General features: G+C 45.3%; 1 protein-coding gene across 2 annotated transcripts in view; it reads left to right on the top strand.

The window, feature by feature from the left end:
* LOC146863655 (long-chain-fatty-acid--CoA ligase ACSBG2-like) overlaps positions 1–24,331 on the top strand; it is a 797,459-nt gene that overhangs the window by 158,187 nt on the left and 614,941 nt on the right. Inside the window, exon 2 of one of the 2 annotated variants that reach the window (XM_085627744.1) lies at positions 13,831–13,937. The exons of the other annotated variant lie outside the window; for it this stretch is intronic. Within the exon in view, the coding sequence (XP_085483870.1) occupies positions 13,840–13,937 (98 nt within the window). The 5' untranslated portion in view covers positions 13,831–13,839. The remainder of the gene's footprint in view (positions 1–13,830; positions 13,938–24,331) is intronic. 2 annotated transcript variants of the gene reach the window in all.

The raw sequence follows: 24,331 nt of genomic DNA, 5'->3' as shown, positions 1-24,331 counted from the left end.
ATGTCACTGTTACGTCACTTTTCTTATCAAATGTTACGCCTTCTACATTCGTTTCATTGTAATGCACTTATTATAAAAATGTATGTCTATCAACAAAATATTGTACTTCACTTCCTGAACCTTCGTGGTGACGGAACCTGAAGGCCGCCACTCGAGTCGGCCATTTTGAATGGAATAAAGCCCATTAGAAAACCTCTTATACCACGGATTCTGCCTCTTGTTATTTTGAGCTATTTTACTTTATTTTAAGACTCCGTACGAAATTCAGTCAGGTAATATTTATTTTATTTACCACATAATGGCGCCCGAATAGGGACACTTTCTCATCTCACGCGCCGGCGGTGCGTTGCAGGCCCGGTCTCCTGCCACAGCTGGACGGACCATAAACGCGTACCAGCAGGATTTCCTGTAAGCTCCCTCCGGTCAAACGGGGGCGACTGAGGCTGCGATCAACCCAGACGAGGCGGTGAGAAGTGCGAAGTATCCCGACCAGAGCCTAGCTGAGAGAGCAAGATCCGAGGTATACAGAGGCCCACCAGGTTTTCCGAAATTCCGACGTCCAGAGGGTCCGATGTCCGTAGTTATCGAGTCCTGTCCATTCTCTGAGGCCTTCCGTTTCAAGGAGCTACTCGGTGAGTACCATCGCCGGGGAGGCGTGTTGACGTGCACATAGGTTGTGCCGGTCAAGACGGATTTGGGTACACAAATCCGGTCTGCACTGTTTAGCAGTGTATATGTACTGTTTAGCAGTATATCAAGTATTCCGAAGTATTCAGTTATTGTCAAGAATTCAGCGTGGTGATTAGTTAAGCAGACTGTCATCATTGTCGACCATTACCAAATGTTTAATGTTTAATGTTTAAAGTATTCAGAAAATGTCTTGCATATTGTGGTATGAATGACTGTTCATTGTTCACTGTTCATTATTGTGTTTCTCGTATTAAGTAAGTTCAAGAGTAAGTATCAGATCAGTTGTTAATATGCCGCTCTTCTCGAAGTTAAGACAGATTACCACCAGAAAAGGGGTGCTTGAAGAAGCAGTTCCTATTCCTCCTAGAGACACTCCAGGACATTTCATGTACCATAAACATGGCTTAGATGCCATATTGTTTCTTGATCTATGGGTAGATTATACCAAGGGATTACCGGAAAGTCAAAGGTGGCCCGCAACGGGAACCTGGGATGCAGAGTGCATCATGAAAGTGGAGGAAGAGTTATGGAAAAGAAAGGTCAGACAGTCACAGAAAGACGCTGTTGAGTTATGGCGTAAAGAATCTCATAGACGAACAGAAAAAGCACGTAGACAAGAAGAGAGGAGTAAAGAAAGTTCAAATAAAGTTCAAGAAAATCTATTAATTGAGGAAGGTATCCGAGTGAAATCAGAACAAGTAAATAGACAAAGTAATGCTCTTATGAATGGTATGTATCCCCTTCTAGCCGAAGGATTACCTAAGGCTGCTCCAGAGATACCAAAAGACTTGCCACCCCCATTATTTCCAATTAAGGTACATCCAAAAGGGCATCCCAGAACCGCAGAAGACGTTTTCCTTTCCTCATATCTAGATGATGCAGCCCCCGAGTATGCTAACGCCACACCACATAGACCGTCTGGCGGAGGGGTTCAACGTCAGGATCAGGTATCTGTCCCCGTGCAACAGCAAGTCCCGACGCAAGCTTCGGCAAGCACATCTGTTTCCGCATCTGTCTCCGCAGTCGACTCTACAGGGGTAACAACACCCATAGTTGCTGTGTCACGTTCAACGAACCCATTCACACCCGACGCCCCAGATGGGGCCACGGGAGGTGCTAGCAGTACTTTTACACCACCTAGAATAAATAAACTTGTCTTTCAAGAGTCCGCACATTCACGTACACCAAAATTCGTGAATGAACGTACGCTTAAGGAACTCCTTGTAAATTGTAGATATGACCCAGTGGTTGGTAAAGAGGACGAAATGGTTCTGGCATCATTACGAATTAGGCGAGCCGCAGAGTATTTAGCAAGGTTACCAGGAATGACTACGCATCTGGATAACATATATCATTTTGTTCAAACAGGACGAGATCCAGGATGTATTAACAGAGCTATGGAATTCCAGAAAGTAGAAATACAGGGGGAACTGTTACGTTTCCTCATAAACTGTGTGATCAGAAATCAAGATCGTCCGGGGGTAGACATGAACGTAATGCTTACTCTTACAAGATGGAGTCAGAATATATCAGAAGGGAGACACGATAAGCAAAATTGTATAATCGCCATGTGCCGAAAAATCCGTAAAGAAATAGAACGTATTCATGCAGAAAGATTGGGAACAGACGAGTTTGAGCAAGATGAAGTGTCCGAATCAGAGAATTCCGCAAGACAGTCAGAAACCATAGCCTATGTAGGCAGAGGAAGATCCTGTGAAAATACTAGATGTTTTTCTGATCCCATACATTCTGTATGTCCAAATAATAGCAGAACGTATCCAACGCCTGTAATAAATCTGAAGTCTCCTGAACATTCGTTTCAAGCCGCAGATAAAATACTACGAGAACGAAGGGGTTACCACCTCCTCGATTCCATGGATGAGCAAGAATTAGCCAGATCAGCCGTTCACTGGATCGTTAGTCCTGAAAAATATGGTGATGAGACCGTAGCACACACGTTTCTCAATCTCAGTACAGATGAACAACGTTTAGCTGGAATCTATATGATTCAGCAACTCCTCATATTATATAAGAGCCAACATGCTGATCCTGGTCCTTTACCTGATATATTAATGGAACTACTCACGAACAGATGGAGAGGTTCTAGTAACAAGTTAATTAAAGAGATATTAGTGTCACGTAAACAGTATGTCCTTTTTGTAAGTCCGGATTCTCTCTCGCTGCCCCATAGAGAAAGAACGCCGTACTATATGGATAGACAAAATCCTTTACGAGAAGTGCACCCAATAAAAGGCGAAGACAATGAGTTTCACCGTGTATTTGTTTACACACCTATATCAAAAATGGAATTATTAGAAATGAAGAAAGTAGTACCTAGCCATGATAAAGACCCAGCGGGTTTCCACCGAGAAATTAAAGACATGTTACTGATGGGAGAATATACCTTTCCTGATATTATGACGATATTAAAGGTGCTTTTGCCTGCTGGCATTTATGAAAAACTGAAAGAAAAAGAGTGGGAAGTGGGAGACCAAAAGATAGACTGGACAGCATTAGCAGAGGAAGAAAGGGGCCGAACTGCAGGTTCGGGGCTCGGGGATAAAGTTAAACTGTTACCAGGTTTACTAGTACAGGTACTGCCACGTTTATTAACTACAAAAAAGGAAGATTGGGGTGCAATCACAGCCTGCAAACAAAAGCAAGATGAAGACACAAGCGATTATTATGCTCGATTTGAAAAATGTTTTGGTATAAATAGTGGTATAAAAGCAAGTAGTGACTCATATCCACATTTATTTGTGACAAAATTAGTGGAAAATGCATTACCTCCAGTAAAGAATAGAATATTGAAATTCGAGAGTACCTGGCAAAGTAACACTCCGTCGCAAATGCTACAAATGTTACAGTATCATCACAATAGAATTAGGGATGAACAAGAACACGAGCATAGACGCATGAAGGATACAAAAATGAAAATGCTAGTTTCTCAGACAGTACCAGCAGATGGTCACAAAAAGGGTGTGACACATTCTGGTGATTCTGCAGTTCCTGTAAAAGGAACCTGCAATTACTGTAAACAACTGGGCCATCATGTACACGATTGTCCAGTCCTGAAACGTAATATAGCTACAGGCATTACAAAGGAGAGACCACGATTAGTTAGACAAGATCAGAATGAACAAGGAGCTATGCAGCATGGACAGTCCATGCCAGCCTCACAGCAACCCATACAGTTTGTGCCAGCTGCACCACCGTTGCCTGCTACTGCCACACAAACCGCAACACGACAACTGTATCAGACTGCACAGTATGAATACCCTGAATACCAGCGTTACGCATGAACCAGCCTAGAGAGGGAAGTTGACTTACCACTTATCGAGATTCCTGTAGATCAAGAAGGACCTTATGTACATAGTGAATTATTAGGTCAAGATAGAAAATTCTTACTCGATACAGGGGCAAGTCGAACAACTATAAAACGTAGCGAAGTTCCAGGGGCACCCCTCTCAGGCTCTCAAAATGTTTCCCTTGGTTTTTCAGGAAAACCTATTGTTAATGAAGTATCAAAGCCTCTACCACTTACAATAGGACCTTTGACACGAACTACAGATTTATTGCTTACTAAATCATGCCCAGAAAATTTGCTAGGAATTAAAACTCTGAAAGCACTAGGAGCCATAATATGTTGTTCTCCGGAAGGAGTAAGGTTGTTTTTACGTGATTTTAAAGGTCACTATGTGTCTAGAGACATGGATCCCCGACTACAGACTTTACCAGTACATCTATGGGCACAAGGCCCTACGGATGTTGGCTGCATGAACATTACACCCTATCGAGTCACACTGAAAGCAGGAGTGGTACTGCCACGAATGCGACAATACAAGTTACCGCATGATGCTGTAGTGGCTTTGCTGAAAATCATTGATGAGTTAATTGCCCAGGGAGTAGTTGTAGAAACAGACTCCAATGTATGTAATTCACCGATAATTCCGATTCTTAAACGAACTGATCCTACTGCTCCGCCAGTATACCGATTGGTTATTGATTTGCGTGAACTAAACAAGTGTATTGTACCACAATTCCCTGTGGTCCCTGATATATCATCATTGTTGACAGCAATTGATTCCGAAGCAACATTCTTTACTGTAATTGATCTCAAGAATGCCTTTTTCAGCGTCCCAATAGATCCGGAAAGCCAATACTTGTTCGGATTCAGTTTAAATGGGCGCAGCTTTAAATTCTCACGCGCTCCCCAAGGATTTACAGAAAGCCCCAGCATCTACAGCCAAGCACTGAAACGAGAACTTGACAGTATCCACATGCCAGTCAATACAGCACTGCTTCAATATGTCGATGATCTGCTGATCACCGCGAGAAGCGAGCCAGAATGTGAAAAAGCTTCTCTGACAGTTTTACATTTCCTAGCCGACAAGGGGCACAAGGTGTCCCCTTCTAAGCTGCAATTCTGTGTTCAGCGAGTTATTTATCTTGGTCACTCGCTGTCCAAGGAGGGAAGGCAGCTTACACCAGATCGCATCCGGTTAATTGCTAATATGTCAATACCCCAGACACAGAAGGAGGTGCGGGCTTTTATAGGCCTCACTTCATATTGTAGGCAGTGGATCCCTCAGTACGCATTTCTAGCAAAACCACTCATTCAGTTAACCACACAGGAGGCAGCCACATCGACTGTTCTCCCGTGGACTCAGGAACATACACAAGCTTTTGAAAGCCTAAAGGAAGCTTTATGTCAAGCACCTGTTTTAGCAACACCATGTTATAGCAAACATTTTACACTCTTTGTTACAGAACGCGAAGGTACTGCCTTATCAGTACTCACTCAGGATCAAGCAGGATCACGCAAGCCATGTGCTTATTTTTCCAGTACATTAGATCCCGTAGCTCAGGCTTTGCCTGCATGCCTGAAATCAGTGGCAGCGACAGCTTTAGCAATCAGACAAAGCGATGCCATAGTATTAGGACACCCATTGACAGTACAAGTACCACATGCAGTAGAGGTTCTTGTGAACCGAACACAAACACAACACTTGACCATAGCAAGACTTACTGGTTATGAACTGACATTGTTTCAACCACACATAGAGATCCGACGGTGTAATACATTGAATCCTGCTACACTATTACCTGTAATTGGAACAGACCCACTAGCTCATGATTGTGTTGAAATCATTGAAATAAAGACGAAACCTAGACAAGACTTGACAGACGTTCCATTGTTAGATCCAGACCTGACGTTGTATGTAGACGGATCGTGCATGAGAACAAGTACAGGAGATTTAGTGGCCGCGTATGCAGTCACAACAGACACTGAAGTTATTGAGACAAATTGTATAGATACTCTGTCAGCCCAAGCAGCAGAACTTATTGCTCTAACAAAAGCCTGTATTCAAGCCACAAATAAGAAAGTTAATGTATACACTGATTCACGTTATGCATTCGGAGTTGTACACGACTTCGGCGTACTATGGCGAGAGAGAGGTTATTTAACTTCCCATGGTGCCCACATTCAGCACGGACCCCTCATTCATGCCTTGTTAGACGCAATACATCTACCCACTGCTATATCAATTATGAAATGTAAAGCACACACGAAGGTTACTGATACCATTTCTCAAGGCAATGACTTAGCTGACAGAACAGCTAAACAGACTGCTCAGAATCGCACATTAGACATAACAAAGCCAATAGTTCAGACACCAACACAGTGTATGACAATTAAGGATCCCGCACTTGACGTAATTGACATACAGACACATGCCACAGCAGAAGAAATAAAGAAGTGGACTGAACTAGGAGGGATCCAGACAGATCAAGGATGGATGACGAAGGAGAAATCTGTATGGTTTCTCCCTGATTCCATGGTTCAAGCCATTATAGCTACAGTTCACAGTCCAGCACATTTAGGAGAGAAGGCTATGCTAGACAGCATTCAGCACATTTGGTTCAACAAACATTTACGAGCAGCAGCTAAACAAAAAGTTCGTACCTGTATGATATGTTGTCAGTTTAATCCAGGAAAGAGTGTTCCCGTAGAACAGGGTGGATTTCAGCCTCCTGACCATCCTTTTGAAGTCCTCCAGATGGATTATATTCAGATGGAACGTTGTCGAGGATTCAAATATGTCCTCGTAGTTGTCTGCGCTCTCTCCCGTTGGACAGAGGCGTATCCCGTATCAGATTACACTGCCCCGACTACTGCCAAGCAGCTAGTTCGAGAATTCTTCCCACGGTACGGTTTACCACGTGTTGTATATTCAGATAACGGCCAGCCTTTCTCATCCGAATTAATGAAACATGTCTCACTTTTGTTGGGATATCAGTGGAAATTCCACTGTGTCCGACACCCCGAGGCAGCAGGTCTCGTGGAACGACATAATCAACTTTTAAAAATCAGATTGTCTAAAATATGTCAGGAAAAAGGTGTGGACTGGATAGTAGCCTTACCAGTTGCGCTATTCTACATGAGAATGGTAGCACACTCTCGAACAGGGCTATCCCCGTATGAGGTGATCTTTGGTAGACCACCGAATATGTGGGGGACGCCTATACCCCGTAAAATAACTGATGTTGACTGTAATATGCTGACAGATTACCTGGCTTCCTTGATGTCTGCACTACAATCTTCTCGTTCACAGGTGGTCGCAGCTTTTCCTGACAACACTGAGGTGAAACCCCATGACGTGGTCCCCGGGGACTTTGTCCTGGTTCGGAATTTTGATAGGAAAAGCCAATTGGATCCTAGGTGGAAGTTGCCTAAGCAGGTCCTGCTGACGACCAGAACAGCTGTGAAGATCGAAGGACGGAAAGGATGGGTGCATTCCACCCATATAAAAAAATTTCATGGACTACCTTCAGATATAGACACTGTGCCCTGCACTCCCTCACAGACTGATTCAAAACTTCCTTTTGTTGAACAAAATGACTCTCAGTGCTATAAACAGAAACTCAGGTCCAGATCTAAACTGTCGGACGATTTGATTGTTTAAGTCCTCTCCAAGGTGAAGCGGTTGAATCTGTCCCGACATGTATCCCTTAGGTCTGAATGACGTAGAGTCCAGAATCATAATGAAACGACATGCTTATTGTAAATTACTGCGTAACCACTGTATTGTGACTTTATTAATTTTGTTTTCCTTGAGTTTTTTAATAGTTATTGCAAGTATATTGTTGCATATGTATTATCCTGTTTCTAAACGTGTTCTCAATATAACTGATGAACATTCTTTTAGTGACCTTCCGCCACATGAGTTGTCCTATAGACTTGCGCTGCGCAATAACACATTCATTAGTATGTTACATCATTCCCATCAGACTAGTAATGCGACCAATTGTTGGGTGTGTGGCAGACTTCCTCCCTATCAGAATAACAAAGGAGTTCTGCCATTCTTTCCACATCCGTTCACACACAATGGCTCCTGTGGAGCATGGTTTAGTTTATTAAATTCCATAGACCCAGACACAGCAGTTTATCAACAACATTGGATATGGGGAAATCTGAATCTAGTTTTATTCAAAGTCTGTCACCCTAATAAGGAGGGTTACCCCAGTAGAACAGGAACTGATTTAGAAAATGAAGTGTATAAATTAGGTAATTTTACGCCTAATCTTATGATTTTGAATGTCAAATCCGAAGTTGAACTAATTCTGCCCACTATGTCAGTATTTCCAGTAAAGGGTGAATTATGTGTAAGAAAAGTTGGTTCCATACATATGGGCCATAGCCAATGTGTTACTACAGTAGAATATAGTGATCAAGGCAAATCTTCATTTAGAGCTTCTCGCCATTCTTACTTTATATGTGGTCAGACGGCATATATGCGTCTGCCTCTAGATTGGGATGGTACCTGTTATATAGCATTCCTTCTGCCACCTGTTTTTCTAGCTCCCCCTGATTATTATCGAAATGTTCATTTAGTACACAATAGAGAGCGAAGAGATCTCCCAGTTGTCGATTATACTGAGACGGCATGGGACAAGTATGTAGATTTCAATAAAGGTATCTTTCCCTATATAGGTACAATATCAAATAGTAAGCTGATACGCAGACTCACCAAGACTCTTGAAGCTGTAGTAAACGAGACTATAGCCGCCCTAGGCAATCTGACAGAGGAACAATCAGTGATGAGAGTTGTTGTTCTCCAGAATCGTCTTGTCCTTGACGTCATCCTGGCCGATAGGGGCGGAGCTTGCAGGGTCATCGGATCCAGCTGCTGCATTTTCATACCAGAAAATTCGCCATCTGTATATAAAGCTATAACACGCCTTCATAAGATTGTAAGCCAGATACACGAGAATCCAGGCACTTGGACGTGGTCCGGGTGGTTTTGGAGTGTGATATCAGCCTGGGGATGGAGAGTTCTATCCTTCCTAGGTATTGGCCTTCTTATGCTTTTCAGTTGTTGCATGTGTCTGCAATGTGGACCAGCGATTTGTGGTCTGTGTGCCACATCGTGTATTCCACATCAAGGTTTTCGCTCAAGATCCCGGAAGAAGAAGGAAGAAGAAATGATGCTCCATGAGCAAATCGATGGAATGATGAAGATTGATGTCTCGTGAAGGGCAAGAAGGGGACAAGGAGGGAATGTGGAAATGTGGATTTTCCTGGTCAGTTATGTCCCCTATCTTGGACCCCAACGGTTCTATATGCATGTTACAAGTACATGTATGTTCCCTCCAGTTCCAGTTTCTAAGACGCAAACATATGTGTGTCTACCGTCAACATGTTCTCTGTCAGATCCGCCATCAATGGGCTGGATATTCGATTCCTAAGTATAAAAGGCCACCGACTTTATATGGCTAAGTTACTTCATTTTTACAGTTCAGGCGAGTAGGCCCGATTCTGTCCTCAAAGCCTTTCCCTGCTCCCAGCCTCTGACAGCTTCAGTTTGAGCTCGCATCTGTATCCATGAACTTTGTCCTACTCCCTGTGCAGCTAACGGTGCCTGCCTCGGACAGTTTTCGCCTGTCTGCCAAGAAGTTGTATTTCACCTTCGAATTATCTATTTTGCTCTTCAGCCGATGCATTCTTGCCTAGTAGTTTAAGTAAACATTCCTCCAGTTACCAAGCAAAAGGCCAGGCTTCTCTGTCCTCCTGCAAGTGATTCATAGCCCTGCTGCCATGGAAAGTTTTCTGCCCCTCGCATCTCATATAGACACTTAGACGCTTGTACACGCACACAGTCAGTATAGAATAGATTCTGTCCGAGAGTCTCTTCCTTGTGGATAACATAGTTCTTTAAACATAGGATGTTAGATATGATTTGGGATTAGGATGACTTGACCCCAGACTTCTCGTCTCCACATGTAGAGCTAAATGTCAAGTCCCCTTCACCCCCTAGTTACACGTCAATCACACGTCATGCTGCTGCGCGCGCATCTATGCCAAGTATTATCTTATAGATCCACCTATGTCTGATAATGCAAGCCAATCATGTTTCTTTTATTCCTTATTACGCCTAGTTTCGATTATGTCACTGTTACGTCACTTTTCTTATCAAATGTTACGCCTTCTACATTCGTTTCATTGTAATGCACTTATTATAAAAATGTATGTCTATCAACAAAATATTGTACTTCACTTCCTGAACCTTCGTGGTGACGGAACCTGAAGGCCGCCACTCGAGTCGGCCATTTTGAATGGAATAAAGCCCATTAGAAAACCTCTTATACCACGGATTCTGCCTCTTGTTATTTTGAGCTATTTTACTTTATTTTAAGACTCCGTACGAAATTCAGTCAGGTAATATTTATTTTATTTACCACAGTAGTCTGTAGGTCCTGAACCTGCTTCTCTAAACCCTTAGAGACGCATGTCCAGCCCTTAGTCTCCTCTTCTACTTCAGTTTCCCGGTCACTCATTTTGACAAAATCCACCTGGAAGGGACCAACTTAGATAGAGGCGGAATCACTAGGACTCTAATGACGAGTGAACTGCTGTGACAGCATTGAGAATGTCCTGTATCGTAAGGTCCGCTTGCGCCAGAGGGACATCGTAGTTTCAGGTGGTGTCAATTTGCGCCTCGGGCCTCTCCTGACTCTTGAGCCATGATATCTTGTCCAATTTTGGGAGTTGTTTGGTTTGTGAAAGACTTCTTGTGGACCTTGTTAAAGCTTCCTTGGTAATTCATTCCGCCCATTACTTACCATTAGTTTTGTGTTTTGCAACTCAGTTGTTTGCTTTTTTTTTTTTGCTGTCTTTCGTTTAGGCTGTCCAGCTTCAGTAAATCCCTCTCGTGGAGCATACCCTGCTTACCTTGCTACTTGTATTCTTCCACGAGTGCTCGATTTCTGTAAACAACTCTTTACACTCAGACACAGGTCAAATATCATCCTCTGTCTTCCGATTGAGCTTGGTGTTTACTTTGCTTTCTTTGACTTCCAAGTGAGAGGATTTATAGGACAATCTTGCTGGGGTTGTGAAAGGAAAGGCTTTTTTATAGCGCACAACAAAATGTCGATGTCTGTAAATGAAGTGTGCAGATATTTTAGAATATATCTGAATTGGGGAAGCACAAATGAAGCAATTTTTATTTTTGTAATTCTGAAGTGTGGTAAAAACAAATATTTTAATGTGATCAAATCGGTACACTAGCTGCCTTTATCATTTGTTCACTGTATAGCTTTTATCAGTAAAACCGTCTGCAATTGTAATGGCTATTTGAATTGAGAGCGTTTTGTCAGTAACAGTAGTGCACTATCACACCATGCATACTCCACTTTGCTCCTCTCTACTCCCTCCACTTTACTCACTCCGCACCTCTCCCTGTACTCCTTCCATGACACTCCACTCCCTCAACACCACCCTGCTCCCTCCACACTATGCATACTCCACTCTGCTCCTTGCTAAACCTGCTGCGCTATTCCTGCCACATCACTCTACTCTTTCCCACTACTCCCTCTATGCCAATAACATTTAGCCATGGTGAAAAGCAGGTAGCATGGCTAAAACACTTTGGCAAAGCCAGTACGTCTTGCATTTGCGAGACCTATTGGCCCTGCAAATGCTTGCTATTTGCAGCCCCTCTGTCTGAGCCACCATGCTTTCACTAGAGTGCTTGAGTCGCTTGATTTCTATTGGTAAAACCTCTGCTGCCACACCTGCACCCTAAAAACTAAAGTCAGACATTTCTTAACCAGTAGTTGCCTAGTGATTGCAGGTTTTAAGTGTATTCTTCAGCATGTAGCCCCTAGAAGGTGTAACGGTGGTAAGTGTTCTCGGTGTGAAATAGCAAAGTATAGTCCATTAGTATGTAAAACTCCTGCGTAGAATGACTTTTAATGCAATTAACATGTAGGTGCCACCCTCTGAAGGCGTGTCTTGCATGGACCCACTGACACAGGATTACCAGTAGATTCCTGCAGTGTCCACCCCCTGAGGTTTGCCTGCTTTTTACATGTAGGCACGTGCTCTGCGGTAGTGCTGGTGACCCAGTTAAATCGGCCAGATAGGTAACGTTGGACCGGCTGTAGAGATGCCTACTTGTTTTGTTAGTACAAGAACTTGAGAATTATTTTAAAATGCATGTGAGTTAGTCAATGTGCAGTCTACAAGTCCTTTATCTTTTCTGCCTCAGCATGCCTACCCCACTCAGTTAACCTTCATTGGATCCGCCCTTGCAAAAGAAGCATTAGAGAGGGAATGGATCAGCACTCCTGAAGGATGGTCTTGAAGCCGTAAAGTATTGGAATTTGTCTCCTTTCTTGGATATACTTGGCCTGAGACTCCTTAAGGTGCCCGGATCCTGGTCATAGTGACTGATCAAGGCGGTGTAACTCTGGCGCTGCGTTGTGGAGGACCAGTCAACTCTGAAGTTCATGATGGTGGTGCGACAGGGTGTACGAGTGCTTGACAGCATCTGGAGGCCTCTTAGGACATCACTCAGGGATCTAAACAACACTCCCATTTTATTTGAAGTATTCTGCTATGAGTAAATATCCCACTTTTGTTCAGAACTTGGAAGTTAGCAGTTGGTTATTCGCATGACAAGGACATTCCATGATGAGGACTGTGACGGTTACTCGAAAAATAAGATTTCTTCTAGACTGTGATTTCATTTGTTCAGTTGCTCAGAGCGTGCTTTACTCTACAAAGCCGGGTGGATGGAACACTGGAGTTAATCCAAGAGACGGGAAATTGCCCCGTGTCCCGTCCGCTCCATCAATTTTCGTCAGGCTTGGCATGTTTTTGATGGATATGATCAAACTAGAGATGCCACCTCCAGGAGCCCCAAGGAGTCTGACGCCCATCTGTAGCTGGGGTCTAGCAGCTCGGACTGGGCCATCCTGTCTGTGACCGGGTCAAGATTGATTTGCATATGGTCGGTTCAGTGTCCCAGTGATCTAAACGGTGGACCAGAATATGGCTGTATAATTCCTGTGAGTGAGATGACTTTGCTTTCCATCCTTTGCGTGACTGCAATGTGATAACTTGTTTTACAATGGCTGTTTCCCTGGGCTATTGCTCTTCCGAGTCAGAAGCCCATTAACTTCGTCCTTGCTGCCCAGTGGGTGCAGTGGTGGCCCTCTGCAGACCTGCTATGGCTGTGATTGAAGGCGCAGGAGTTCATCTTTGAACACTATGCAAATTAAGCCCTTTGTGCACTGGCAGTGCAGGTTGAGGGCTCTTACAGACTGTATCAGAAGGGTCATAGATGCCTGGCTTCAAATGTGCTCACGCTTTCTTCTTTGTCCACTACAATGAAGTATGTGTGTATATTGAGCAGTGAACAAACAGTAGTTTGACGCATGTGCACCTCACTAGGGCCAATGTCTAATACCCAACCGCGCTTCTTGCGTCAGCCCTGCTCCCTGAGCAGCTGATGCATCTCAAGAGTTGAGGAGAAACTCATCACACTGCTGACCCTATCGTTATCTCCTCAGCCTTGAGTTAGAACGTTTGAAAGACCTGGTTCGAGCATGTAATTAAAGTTGGATATGGACAGCCAGCTGCAGCCTGCAGGGACATAGGCAGGAAATGCTTTCTTGAGGCTCTTTTTTTGCTAGGGAACAAAGTGCCCATGTCTACTTTGTGTGGCCCCTCCGTGAGCCAACCTACTAACTGTATCCTGGTAGCATGTTTGAGGTTGTGTAAGTAATGCTGTTTAGCTAACCAGACGTTCTTGAATGCAGTTCACTTCAATTAGGCGTTTCTCTCCACAGACCTCCACGATGGCAGTAAATGGTGCTGTGAATGTGAAGGAGGACTGCACATCACAGGCGGAGAGTGACTGGCTTGAGGAGGATGGCGCAGAGGAGGCTTATGAAAGGTATTGAGTAGCAAATTAATCTGTTATGTGGAACCTGCCTGTCATTGGAAGGGAACCCGTCCCCCCACCCCCACCACCTTCTTCAAGAAGACTGCACATGAGGGCAGCATGGCCCCACTGTCAGCAGGCCCTGATATCCAGCATCCATGTGCTCTACTCTCTTCTATATACTACCTCTAGGTTACATCACCATCTCTGTCCCGTGTGGTAAACCCCCCGCACCCCTGGAACTCATCCTACCCTGGGAAAGGATCTTCCTGCACGCCATAGCCCAGCCTCCTCAAGGAGCAGCAACATCTAACACGAGCTTTGGACTTGGCAGTTCCTTTCCACCCCTTTAGAGAAATGCCAGATAGCGCGGTCAAGATCTGTTCTTTGCAGAGTCCTTGTTAATATAGTGCAAATCCCAAGCCTCCTTAGAGGTGCAGTGAGAACGGAATCAAGACATCTGCACAGTCATTCACCATGAATGGCACATTTACAGGACTGCTGTCCGTGGTCCTAGAACGGTAACCACCTTAAACATCTGTCCGAGACGCAAACACCCCATGGCTTTAAGATTTCTCATGTTCACGTCAGACACTATCGGAGCCAGTTCCTCCATTCAACTGATGCTGCACAGTAAACCTTGTCAAAACAAGAAGTATACCTCTTCCTAATGAGCGAAGATCTGGTGGCGTGTCCGTCACAACTGTACGTCACTTCAATGAAAAGTGGGAAAAAGGAAAAATAATCCTTGTTTATTTACAACCCTCACCCACGCTTAGTAGTGGAAATCCTTATTGGGTTGGCCCTGACTCCTAAAGATCAGGGTGGACTCGACTGTATCCAGGGTACTCTTTGTATATTAGTCGTGGAGCTACAATTAAAAATTCCTCATTAAAACTGAAATGTGCTTAAAGCCTTCCTGTTACTTACCTTTACTTACTATTGGTTGGATCCCATGTCACACATTTCCTTACTTCCAGTTGGTTGGTACATCCTTTTCACCTCCAGCTTTGGTCTTTGTCCCTGTGTGGAGCATGGACCAAGTACAGCTTCCACTGGCCCCGGGGTACCTTTAGGTACTTGCTCTTTTAAAATTATTTAGTCCATTTTGCCGTGCTTTTTAACTTACTTACGCTACTGCAATTTTTTCCCCTCCCTCTTGCTGCTTTTTAATTTTTTTTTTGGAAGTTATACAGCGTAAATCCGACCTGAACGTATTGGAGCTCTTCACATGAGCTCCACTTACTTTACACAAGGGCACCTTTATTTTTAGGCACCAAAGCTGAGACGCTAACCTGGTTCTGCACGTCCACAGGCGGGAGGGCAAGCTGTAATGCCACATCCCCTTTAAAAACAATTAACAAAGCTTGTTATTATTTTATACAGAGGTTGCACAGCAGTGCGGACTGATGTGAACATGTCGTAAAGTAAACTAAGCGCTAACGCGGCCTGTGCCACAGTGCTTTGTTTTTACTTTGACTCATGTTGCACAGCAGCTTCTGCTGCGGTATAATTCCTTTAAAAAACAACACGTTTAGATCTTGCATAGACAAACCCTATTGGCTTTGCCAATGCTTGTTATTGCAACTTCCAGTAGAGAACTCCCTTTAGCACAGGAAAAGGAAAAGAATAAAGACGGAAAAGTGCCACTAAGAGTTAAAATCTTATTCAAATACAAAAATATTGTATATCTCGAAAAATACTTGTCTTCGTAGGAACAAACTGATTGCTGGATGGCTTGTATGTGGCTGAGTCCACTGGATGTATTGAGCATGCTTTCCCCAGAAAAGTGATCACATTAGTTGTTGACTGATACCTCTCCAAAAGTCCCAGCATTTGACAGAAGTTGTCTTTGTTCTGTTTGGTCTAATCAGAGATGTGACTTAGGAGGAAAAAAATGCAATCTTAGTTGGATTCCAGTTATTTCTTCAGGATGTGACTGGTGTCTCATGATTTCGTTATGTATAAAAATGTTAGCAGAAAGTGAGTAGGCAGATCTCCAGTGTCACTGTATGGGCAGTTTGGGTAGAATGGTAGTTACCTTCTTGCAGTGTGGTGTTTAGGGGGGAAGAGTGCCGCTCTCCAGGAGAGCAAGACGTCCTCTTTTTCTGTAGTTAAGTGAACCATGTATGGTTGGGCTTTCTGGAAGAACTTGAACCATCCTTGTAGCTCTTCGGGTGGAAGTTCTCAAGCACTTTGCATCGGCTATTCCAAGTCAAGTTACCTTTCCCCAGCTGGCTGCAGATGCAGATTTTGACGAGTTTGACAAAGTGCGGTTTTTAAGCTTTATTGACAGTTTGGCTCTTGGTGTCTTAATCTCTTCAGCTCATGCTTTATGGGAGCCATTTGGCATCTGGCTTGTATTGAGGTGTAGATGACATCTCCGTCAAGGGCCGCGGTGTGAAATCCTTCTGGTAAACATCAGTAAGTTCCACTACCCCCCCCCAGGTATTTCTTCCCGCCTCCTATTTCGGATCCTGTCTTGTCCAAGTCCCTGAGGTCCGCTCTAAGCGATTTGGCTGCTAGCCCTTGTGACGATAACTTAGTTTGTTCAAGGAGAAGCGATGTCTGTGTGCCTCGCCATCCGCAGGATTGTTACAGGAAAAACCTGAGGTCTCAGTTGCCCTCTTGATCCACTGATGAGATTGTTAGACCTAGGTAAGTGAACGTCTTCCAGTTTTTTGTTGTCGGTATGAAAAGCCTTGGTTTTCTTCCTATTTTTCCTGAAATCCGTGATCTCTGTTTTGGCACATTGTCATGCCATTCAGTTGGCATTATTCAGTCTTTGCACTGAGTTGGGCTTGCTAGCCTCTTGGTGTTTTTGTGATCAGAATGAAGTCCTCTTTCAATTGCAGGGACGTCTGGTGATTGTTTCAGCATTTCTCCATGCAGATAGTTTGTATATAGGAAGAAAAGTATGCTTGCTAATAAGAAAATATTTCACTGTCAACCGTTGTGAGCTTCTTACTCAGGCCTTTCTGTTTGAACCTAGCATGTATTATAGTGTAGAGTATCCTAATTGGGGTTTAGTAGAGCCGGCCCCAGGTCCATATTGCACAGTTTTCCCCAGTCTTGACCCTGCTACAAGGTCTAAAGCAGGCGTGAATTAGGGAAGGCTAAATAGAGGGAAATTGTATCAAGCGCGCTGTACTTAAATACAACATTCATAAAGGTGAAGATGTTCTCCAAGTTGTCATGTGCGTTAAAGGTCAGCCTGCAGGAGATTTTGCGGTCTGTCAATTAGTTTAATAGTTGTATTATGTTTTGGATCACTTTAGTTGCTATTTGTAATCTAGAGTGATCACACAAACCAAGACGGAGGTGGAGGGTAGTTGGGGGCGGGAGGGTTAAAGTGATGGCCATTGATATGGCTATTAAAGCTGCTAAAAAGTTTTGTCGCCCAATTTGGGCCGATAATTGAAGCGTTCCGATGGAAGCATTTCTGTTAAACTTCTAGCCGCAGATTCCTCACCTTTTGAATATTCCCTTGGTGTCAGACTGGATACTGAAACTTTTCAAAGTGGGATTTTGCTCTCTTGCACCACTTATCTATGCGGCATCCCTCCTCTTGACCATGCTCCTAAAGTCAGCAGACTTATAAGCAGATTACACAACTTGTGCCTGCACAACCAGAGTTTCAGGGACCAAATGCCACACTGCATCAGATCGATGAGTTCCACACAGCCATGCTCCGGCCTTTAATATTCCTTCCTACTCATTCGGACGTGCCTTTGGGTACCAATGAGGTGTGATGCATTCCATCTTGGATACCGCTGGCGGGTTAGCCATTGTCACAGTTTGGACCCGATGGGCCAGTTTTACTTCTGGCTTCACTTCCGAACCCACGCCCAGTCTCTGGACTTGTGCCTGCCCCAGGTTCTTCGATGCCCATGCTGACTCAGTTGATGCCGGATGTGGAGCCAGTTGGTCCTGCAGATTTTGACCAATGCGGCGCTCAAATCCAAATAGGGCACTACTTCATCTATTGCCTTCGTATTCCTTCTGGCACACAGCCCACCTTGGCACAGATTCCAACAAGTATGGCCACAGGGTGATGAGTTTGCTCAGTCCTGTGCCTATGACAGTTGGTGAAAAGACTGGCAGTAGACCAGTGGCCTTGACACTTATTCAGAGACTGCCCTTCTTTCTCTTTTCCTGGACCTGCCACAGAGAAATCCACAACCTAAATTGGGTACTGTGTAGAGCGCCTGAAGGTTTTGATCACCAACTCCCCATGATGGAGGTCAAAACTAGGGTGCTAATTAAGATCCTAAAATTTGTAAAGACTTCTGCTAAGCCGGTCTTTCAATGTAACAAGGCTTTGACTGGTAATTTATTAGGGCACTGGGGAAAACCTTACTCTGGGCCCCCTGTCAGCTGACTGGTTGCCAGCCACCATATTCCTGCTTTGGGCAACCCTACTTTTCTCTTTTGCAGTTCTTAACTGTTGGTGGGATTCTGTTTTGGATCAAAACTATTCATTCGGATCACACATCAGTATGTAGGCATATGGTTTTTAATATGCTGGTGGTAAGTGTTGTGTATGTATATGTGTGTATATATGTATGTATATATATGTGTGTATATATATATAGTCTTTTTCTTTCTCGAACCGACAAAGATTGACGACGCAGTGTTCTGACCAAAAATTTTATTGGAACAGCTTAGGAGGACGCGTTTCGCCTGCCAAGCAGGCTTGTTCACTATACTATATATATATTCACTGAAAAAAACCATGGGTTTCACACACGTTATAGTTAGGAATTAGCATTTAAAAAACCTTAGAAATTCAATGAAAAAACCAAAGGTTTCACACATGTTATAGTTAGCTGGACATTTCACTCGTAAAAAACCAATGAAATTCCCCCGTTATAGTTAGTTCAGCTAACTATAACTCGGGCACCCGCAATGCACTACTGATGACGTCACATATTACATCACTCATGACATGGTCACTGACATCACTCATGACATCACTGATGACATCTCAAATGACATCACTGATGACATCACTCATGACATCATCCTTGTGATAGAGTGGCAGACCTCTTCCCCTAATATTACATCCAGTGAATGTGTGTTTGTCTAAAAATTAAATATGTTTTATATATGTATATCTCAAGGTCAATGGAAGAATAAATGGGTATATAAGTGTCTAAATGGATGATTTGTTTTTGAAAAATTGATAGTGTAACTGATTAAGTGTATCTTAGTCAATACATGGCTTACTGAGTAATGTTTAAATATGTAAATATCTGTATCAGTCTCTCACTTTGTGTAGAAGTGGCTGCATGGGTTGGTGAGTAGCTTCATGGGTGTCTATATAGGTTATTGGTTGTTTTTTTGAGTATCAGTATGAGTGTCTGATGTCTGTATGGTTCGGTGGGGGGTATTACGTAGTGCATAGGTGCATGAATGAGTGATTCACTCTTTGTATGTGTTGAAGACAGCATGTGTGCAGGATTGTATGGGTGGATGAGTGTGTGTATGGATGTGTTAGTGAGTGAATGACTGTCTCAATAGTGTCTTTATGAGTAACTACATATCTTTTAAACTAGTATATGTGACTATTGGTGTATATAAGTGAGTATATCTGAGAGTGAGAGATTGAAAGAGTTCCTGTATGAATAAGTATGTGTTTCTATAAGTGATTGTTAAAAAGACTAAGTATGTGTAAGTTTCTGTAGAAGTAAGTGTGGTGGTGTGTGTATAACTGTATATGCAGGTAAACAGATGTTTGATTCTGTATTAGCATGAGTGACTATGTGTGTGAGTAACTCTATGGATGAGTGGCGTTGTGTAACAGTATGTATAGGTGTATGAGTACATACGATGAGTGAGTACATGTATGAGTGACTGTATAGGACTGTTGGTGAATGAGTGGATGTGTATGTGGTTCTTAGAATTACTGAAGAGGTGGTTGTAACTGGTATTGGTATGTCCATTGTGTTGAAAATTTTAGTCTCTATTTTTGAATGTGTGTTTCAAAGGTAATATTAGGGGAAGAGGAGGTCTGCCACTCTATCACAAGGATGATGTCATCAGTGATGTCATCAGTGATGTCATTTGAGATGTCATCAGTGATGTCATGAGTAATGTCAGTGACCATGTCATGAGTGATGTAATATGTGACGTCATCAGCAGTGCATTGCGGGCGCGCGAGTTATAGTTAGCTGAACTAACTATAACGGGGGAATTTCATTGGTTTTTTACGAGTGAAATGTCCAGCTAACTATAACATGTGTGAAACCTTTGGTTTTTTCAGTGAATTTGCAAGTTTTTTTTTTTTTTTGGAAAACCTTTATTCTTCAAAAACATGGACACCGCTATTCAGCCGACATCCCGGAGGTTCGGCAGCTTTGAGAAAGTAGAACAAAGAAACGTCCACAGTGCATAGAAGGAGAAGCAGAAAAGGTTCTGTTTTAAATAAACACAAACTCACACAAAACCCCAGCAAGGCGAAGGACACTGAATACCACTGGTGATTGCCCCTCAGGGGAGAGCAGACCCCCCTCGTCTAACAGTCACAATACTGTGTTAAGAGGAAAAAGGGGGAAAAGCAGAGGCCCAAAAAGTCAACTAACAATCAGATACATGTACAAAAGCTGGAAAGAATGTTAAGGAGAGAGCTGTTCATCGGGGGGGATCCAAATCAGGGGCAAGACATATGCCCCCCCCCTATACTGGTTCCACCGCCCCCAAATGGCATGCCACTTCCGGGGGCGCCCTCTAGCACAATATACTGTCTTTTCCCTTGGCATACTCCAGTCCATGTTTTCTTTCCACGCAGTCAATGTGGGGGGACCCGCAGAGCCCCACAGGCGCGCGATGTCTCGCTTAGCCACCATATTACCCAGAGTCACCCACAGGGTCTGTGCCTCATCGTGATCGGTAGGCCCCCAAACATTCAGGAGACAGCACCGCGCCTCCGGCTGCATAACAATGCCCGTCACCTCCCCCATCACCGTATGGACTCTCCTCCAGAATTCCATGATAACGCCACATTCCCAAATGATATGCATAAAGGTACCCACCATACCGCAGCCCCTCCTACATAAACCCTCCTCAGAAAATCCCATATGAACCAGCCTTGGCCCCGTAACATAGGTTCTATGGAGTATTTTGAGCTGCACCAGCCTCAGACGTGATGGGATCGCGACCTCCTTAGGAGAGGAGACCGCAGACTGCCAATCCTCGTCATCCAGTTCGAGTCCGTCCCTAGTCCACTGGTCCCTCAGCCCCAACAGCAGGTCCGCCCGAACATTTATCAATTTCTTATATATGAGAGAAATCGTACTCTCTGGCATATGGCCGTCGAGGATCCGATACTCCAATGGAGAGGACTCGGGCACCTTCTCACCGTCTACGAGGACTGACCGCAGGGCATGACGCACTTGAACATAGCGGAAGAACTCGGATTTCCCCAACTCATACTCCTGCTGCAGCTCTTCAAAGGACTTCACCCTCCCATTAATCAGCAAATCTCCAACCCTGGAGATTCCAATCAAGTCCCATTTATCAAAACCTTTCGTATGCCAGAGCCTCCCCAATTTTTCAGATTCAAACAACGGGGTAGCTAGGGTGAGCCTATCCTTCCAGCCCAGCGAGTCAGTCGCCAACCTCCACACGTGCACCGCCACCCCAGTGGGCCCCGTGAGGGGCGAATCCAGCGCCCGAGAGTACAACGCTCTATGATAATTACCGCCGCGCAGCAACCATCGGTCCATGGCATAGCCGGGGCTTAGAGCCGGACCATAGAAACCATGATTAATCGCGCTCAACTGGGTGGCCCAATAATAGCGTCGAATGTCCGGAAGCGCAATACCCCCGTCGTACCACGGAAGCGTCAACTTAGCAATCGCTATGCGCGGCCGTCCATCCCACAACAACGATCGTTGGAGGCTTTCAACCTCCCGGAAGTAACTGGCCGGTACCCAATCAAGGGTATTCTGCAAGGCGTAGAGGAACCGGGGGAGAGACATCATTTTAAACAAGGCGGCGCGCCCAACCAGGGAGAGCGGCAGCTTCCGCCAGCCCGCCACATCCCGCCGCAAACGCGCCAGTGGGGGGAGCAGGTTTCTCTCATACCGCAGGGTGGAGTCAGTGGAGATAAAAATCCCCAGGTACACAAAGCCCTGCTGGGCGATCCGGATCGAACACGTTCGCGGGACAGGCGGAACCTTGCCGCTCAGAACATACAAATACGATTTACTCCAATTGATGACGAGACCAGAGTTCCTGCCAAAGGACGTCAGAACGTCACAAACCACTATAAGCGAGTTCTTGGGCGAGGCGAGATATAACAGGATGTCATCGGCATAGAGCGATATATGGTCCTCGTGCTCGGGCGACCACCTAAGTCCACGTATATCCGGATGCCAGCGTATTCACGCCGCCAGCGGCTCGAGGGCAAGGGCGAACAACAAAGGCGACAGGGGGCACCCCTGCCGAGTTCCCCTCCCAAGCTGGAACGGAGTCGACGCCCGCCCGTTTACCACAACACTCGCAAGGGGGCCCTCATAAAGCAACCTCACCCAGCTCAAAAAACCAGGGCCAAAGCCGAACTTGGCAAGCACAGCCCACAGATATGCCCATTCCACCGTATCAAAAGCCATCGTGGCATCAAGAGATGCCACAATAGCTGGTTCTCGGAGCGTGCCCGCCCTGGCAATCACTCCATGGAGGCGCCGAAGGTTCAACGCAGTGTTACGGTGCGGGATAAAGCCGGATTGATCCGGATGGATCAAGTCTCCGAGTACCCTGACCAAGCGGCCTGCCAGAATTTTAGCCAGAATTTTCGTCTCAGCATTAAGGAGTGATATTGGCCGATAGGAGGCACACTTATCTCGGGGTTTACCCTCCTTGTGTATTACAACAATCGTCGCCAGTCTCTGATCCAACGGAAGGGACCCGCCCCCCCGCGCCTCCACAAACATGGCGCGCAGGTGAGGGGCAACCCTATCCGGGAACAGCTTATACAAGTCAATCGGCAAACCATTAGGGCCTGAGGCCTTACCCGAGTTCAGCGCACGGATGGCACCCGCCACCTCATCGACAGTTATGTCTCCATCGAGGTCATCTCTATCTACGTCAGAAAGGCAGGGCAGAGCGATGTCCCGCAGGAGGTCAAGCGAGTCCTCGGTCGGCCTATCCGAAACTGAGGCATAAACCATACGGAAATAATCCGAAAAACACTGTACTATCCCCTCAGGGTCAACAACCACCTCTCCCCCGTCTCTCGTCGGCTCCGGCACCACCCTTTTAACCCGTTCTTTTTTGTCCAGCCAAGCTAGGAGCTTCCCGGCCTTATCACCAACATCATACAGGCGGCCCTGCTGTTCCCTACTGAGGGTCTTGGCAGCATTCGTCACCAGGTCCTTATATTCGGCTTGCTTCAAGCTCCGCTCATGCAGTGAGGCCTCTGTAACCTCCCCCTCCAGGGCCACCTCTAAAGCCGCGATCTCCTCCTCAACCTGCATAACCTCGCCATCTCTCCGCCGCTTGGCTGCCACTACCAAGGAGAGGGCCTCTCCTCTCAGCACGGTCTTAAATGCTTCCCACAACGACACGGCCGAGTCAACGGACCCCTGGTTGTCCTTAAAAAAGTGATCAACTGTCTTCAACAGCGCACTGCGCATCTTGGGGTCACGAAAGTACCAGGGGTTAATAGGAGCAACCCTGCCCCCTCCCTCGCGCCCGACATCCAGCCGGACCCACACTGGCGAATGATCCGACATGCCCCGCGCCATATGCCTGCCCTCCGATACCAATGAGGCGTGCGCAGCCAGAGTGAGCAGGTAATCAATCCTGGAGAGGCTACCATGCGCCCCGGAGTGGAAGGTGTATTGGCTCTGTGTGGGGTGCCGGAGCCTCCAGCAGTCTACCAGGCCGAGTGTGTCTAGAAAGTCTGGAAGCCACATCTGAGCCCCCCCGGTGTCCCTGGGCGGGTACCTATCCAGCAGCCCAGAGCTGACAGCATTGAAATCACCCTCCACCACTAGCATACCCTCCGGGAGGTCCAACAAAGCCCTACCCAGATCTGTAAACGTGGAGGCCTGCAGGGCAGGAGGGACATAGACCGAAACCAAAACCAGAGTTCTTCCTTCCCACCTCCCCGCCACCGCCACAAACCTCCCCCTATCATCAACAATGGTGGAGTTCACCTCTACCGGTAGTGAAGCTCTAACTAGGATGCCCACACCCCTGGAGCCGGAGGAGAATCCAGAGTGAGCTATGAATTTGTAACCTTTCCTATTAAGAGCATGGCAAGTATTACCTATAAGGTGTGTCTCCTGCAGTGGGACGACATCCGGCAAAGACCGTTTCAAGAACTGCAAGACTATCCCCCGCTTAATGCGATCCCCCAAACCATTAACATTCCAGCTAAGAACGTTTAAACCCCTACC

This window comes from Triturus cristatus, chromosome 2_1 (genome assembly GCF_964204655.1).
Source record: "Triturus cristatus chromosome 2_1, aTriCri1.1, whole genome shotgun sequence".
NCBI classification, from domain to species: domain Eukaryota; kingdom Metazoa; phylum Chordata; class Amphibia; order Caudata; family Salamandridae; genus Triturus; species Triturus cristatus.
Note: the sequence above shows the minus strand (reverse complement) of the source record. Positions and strands in the feature narration are given on the sequence as shown.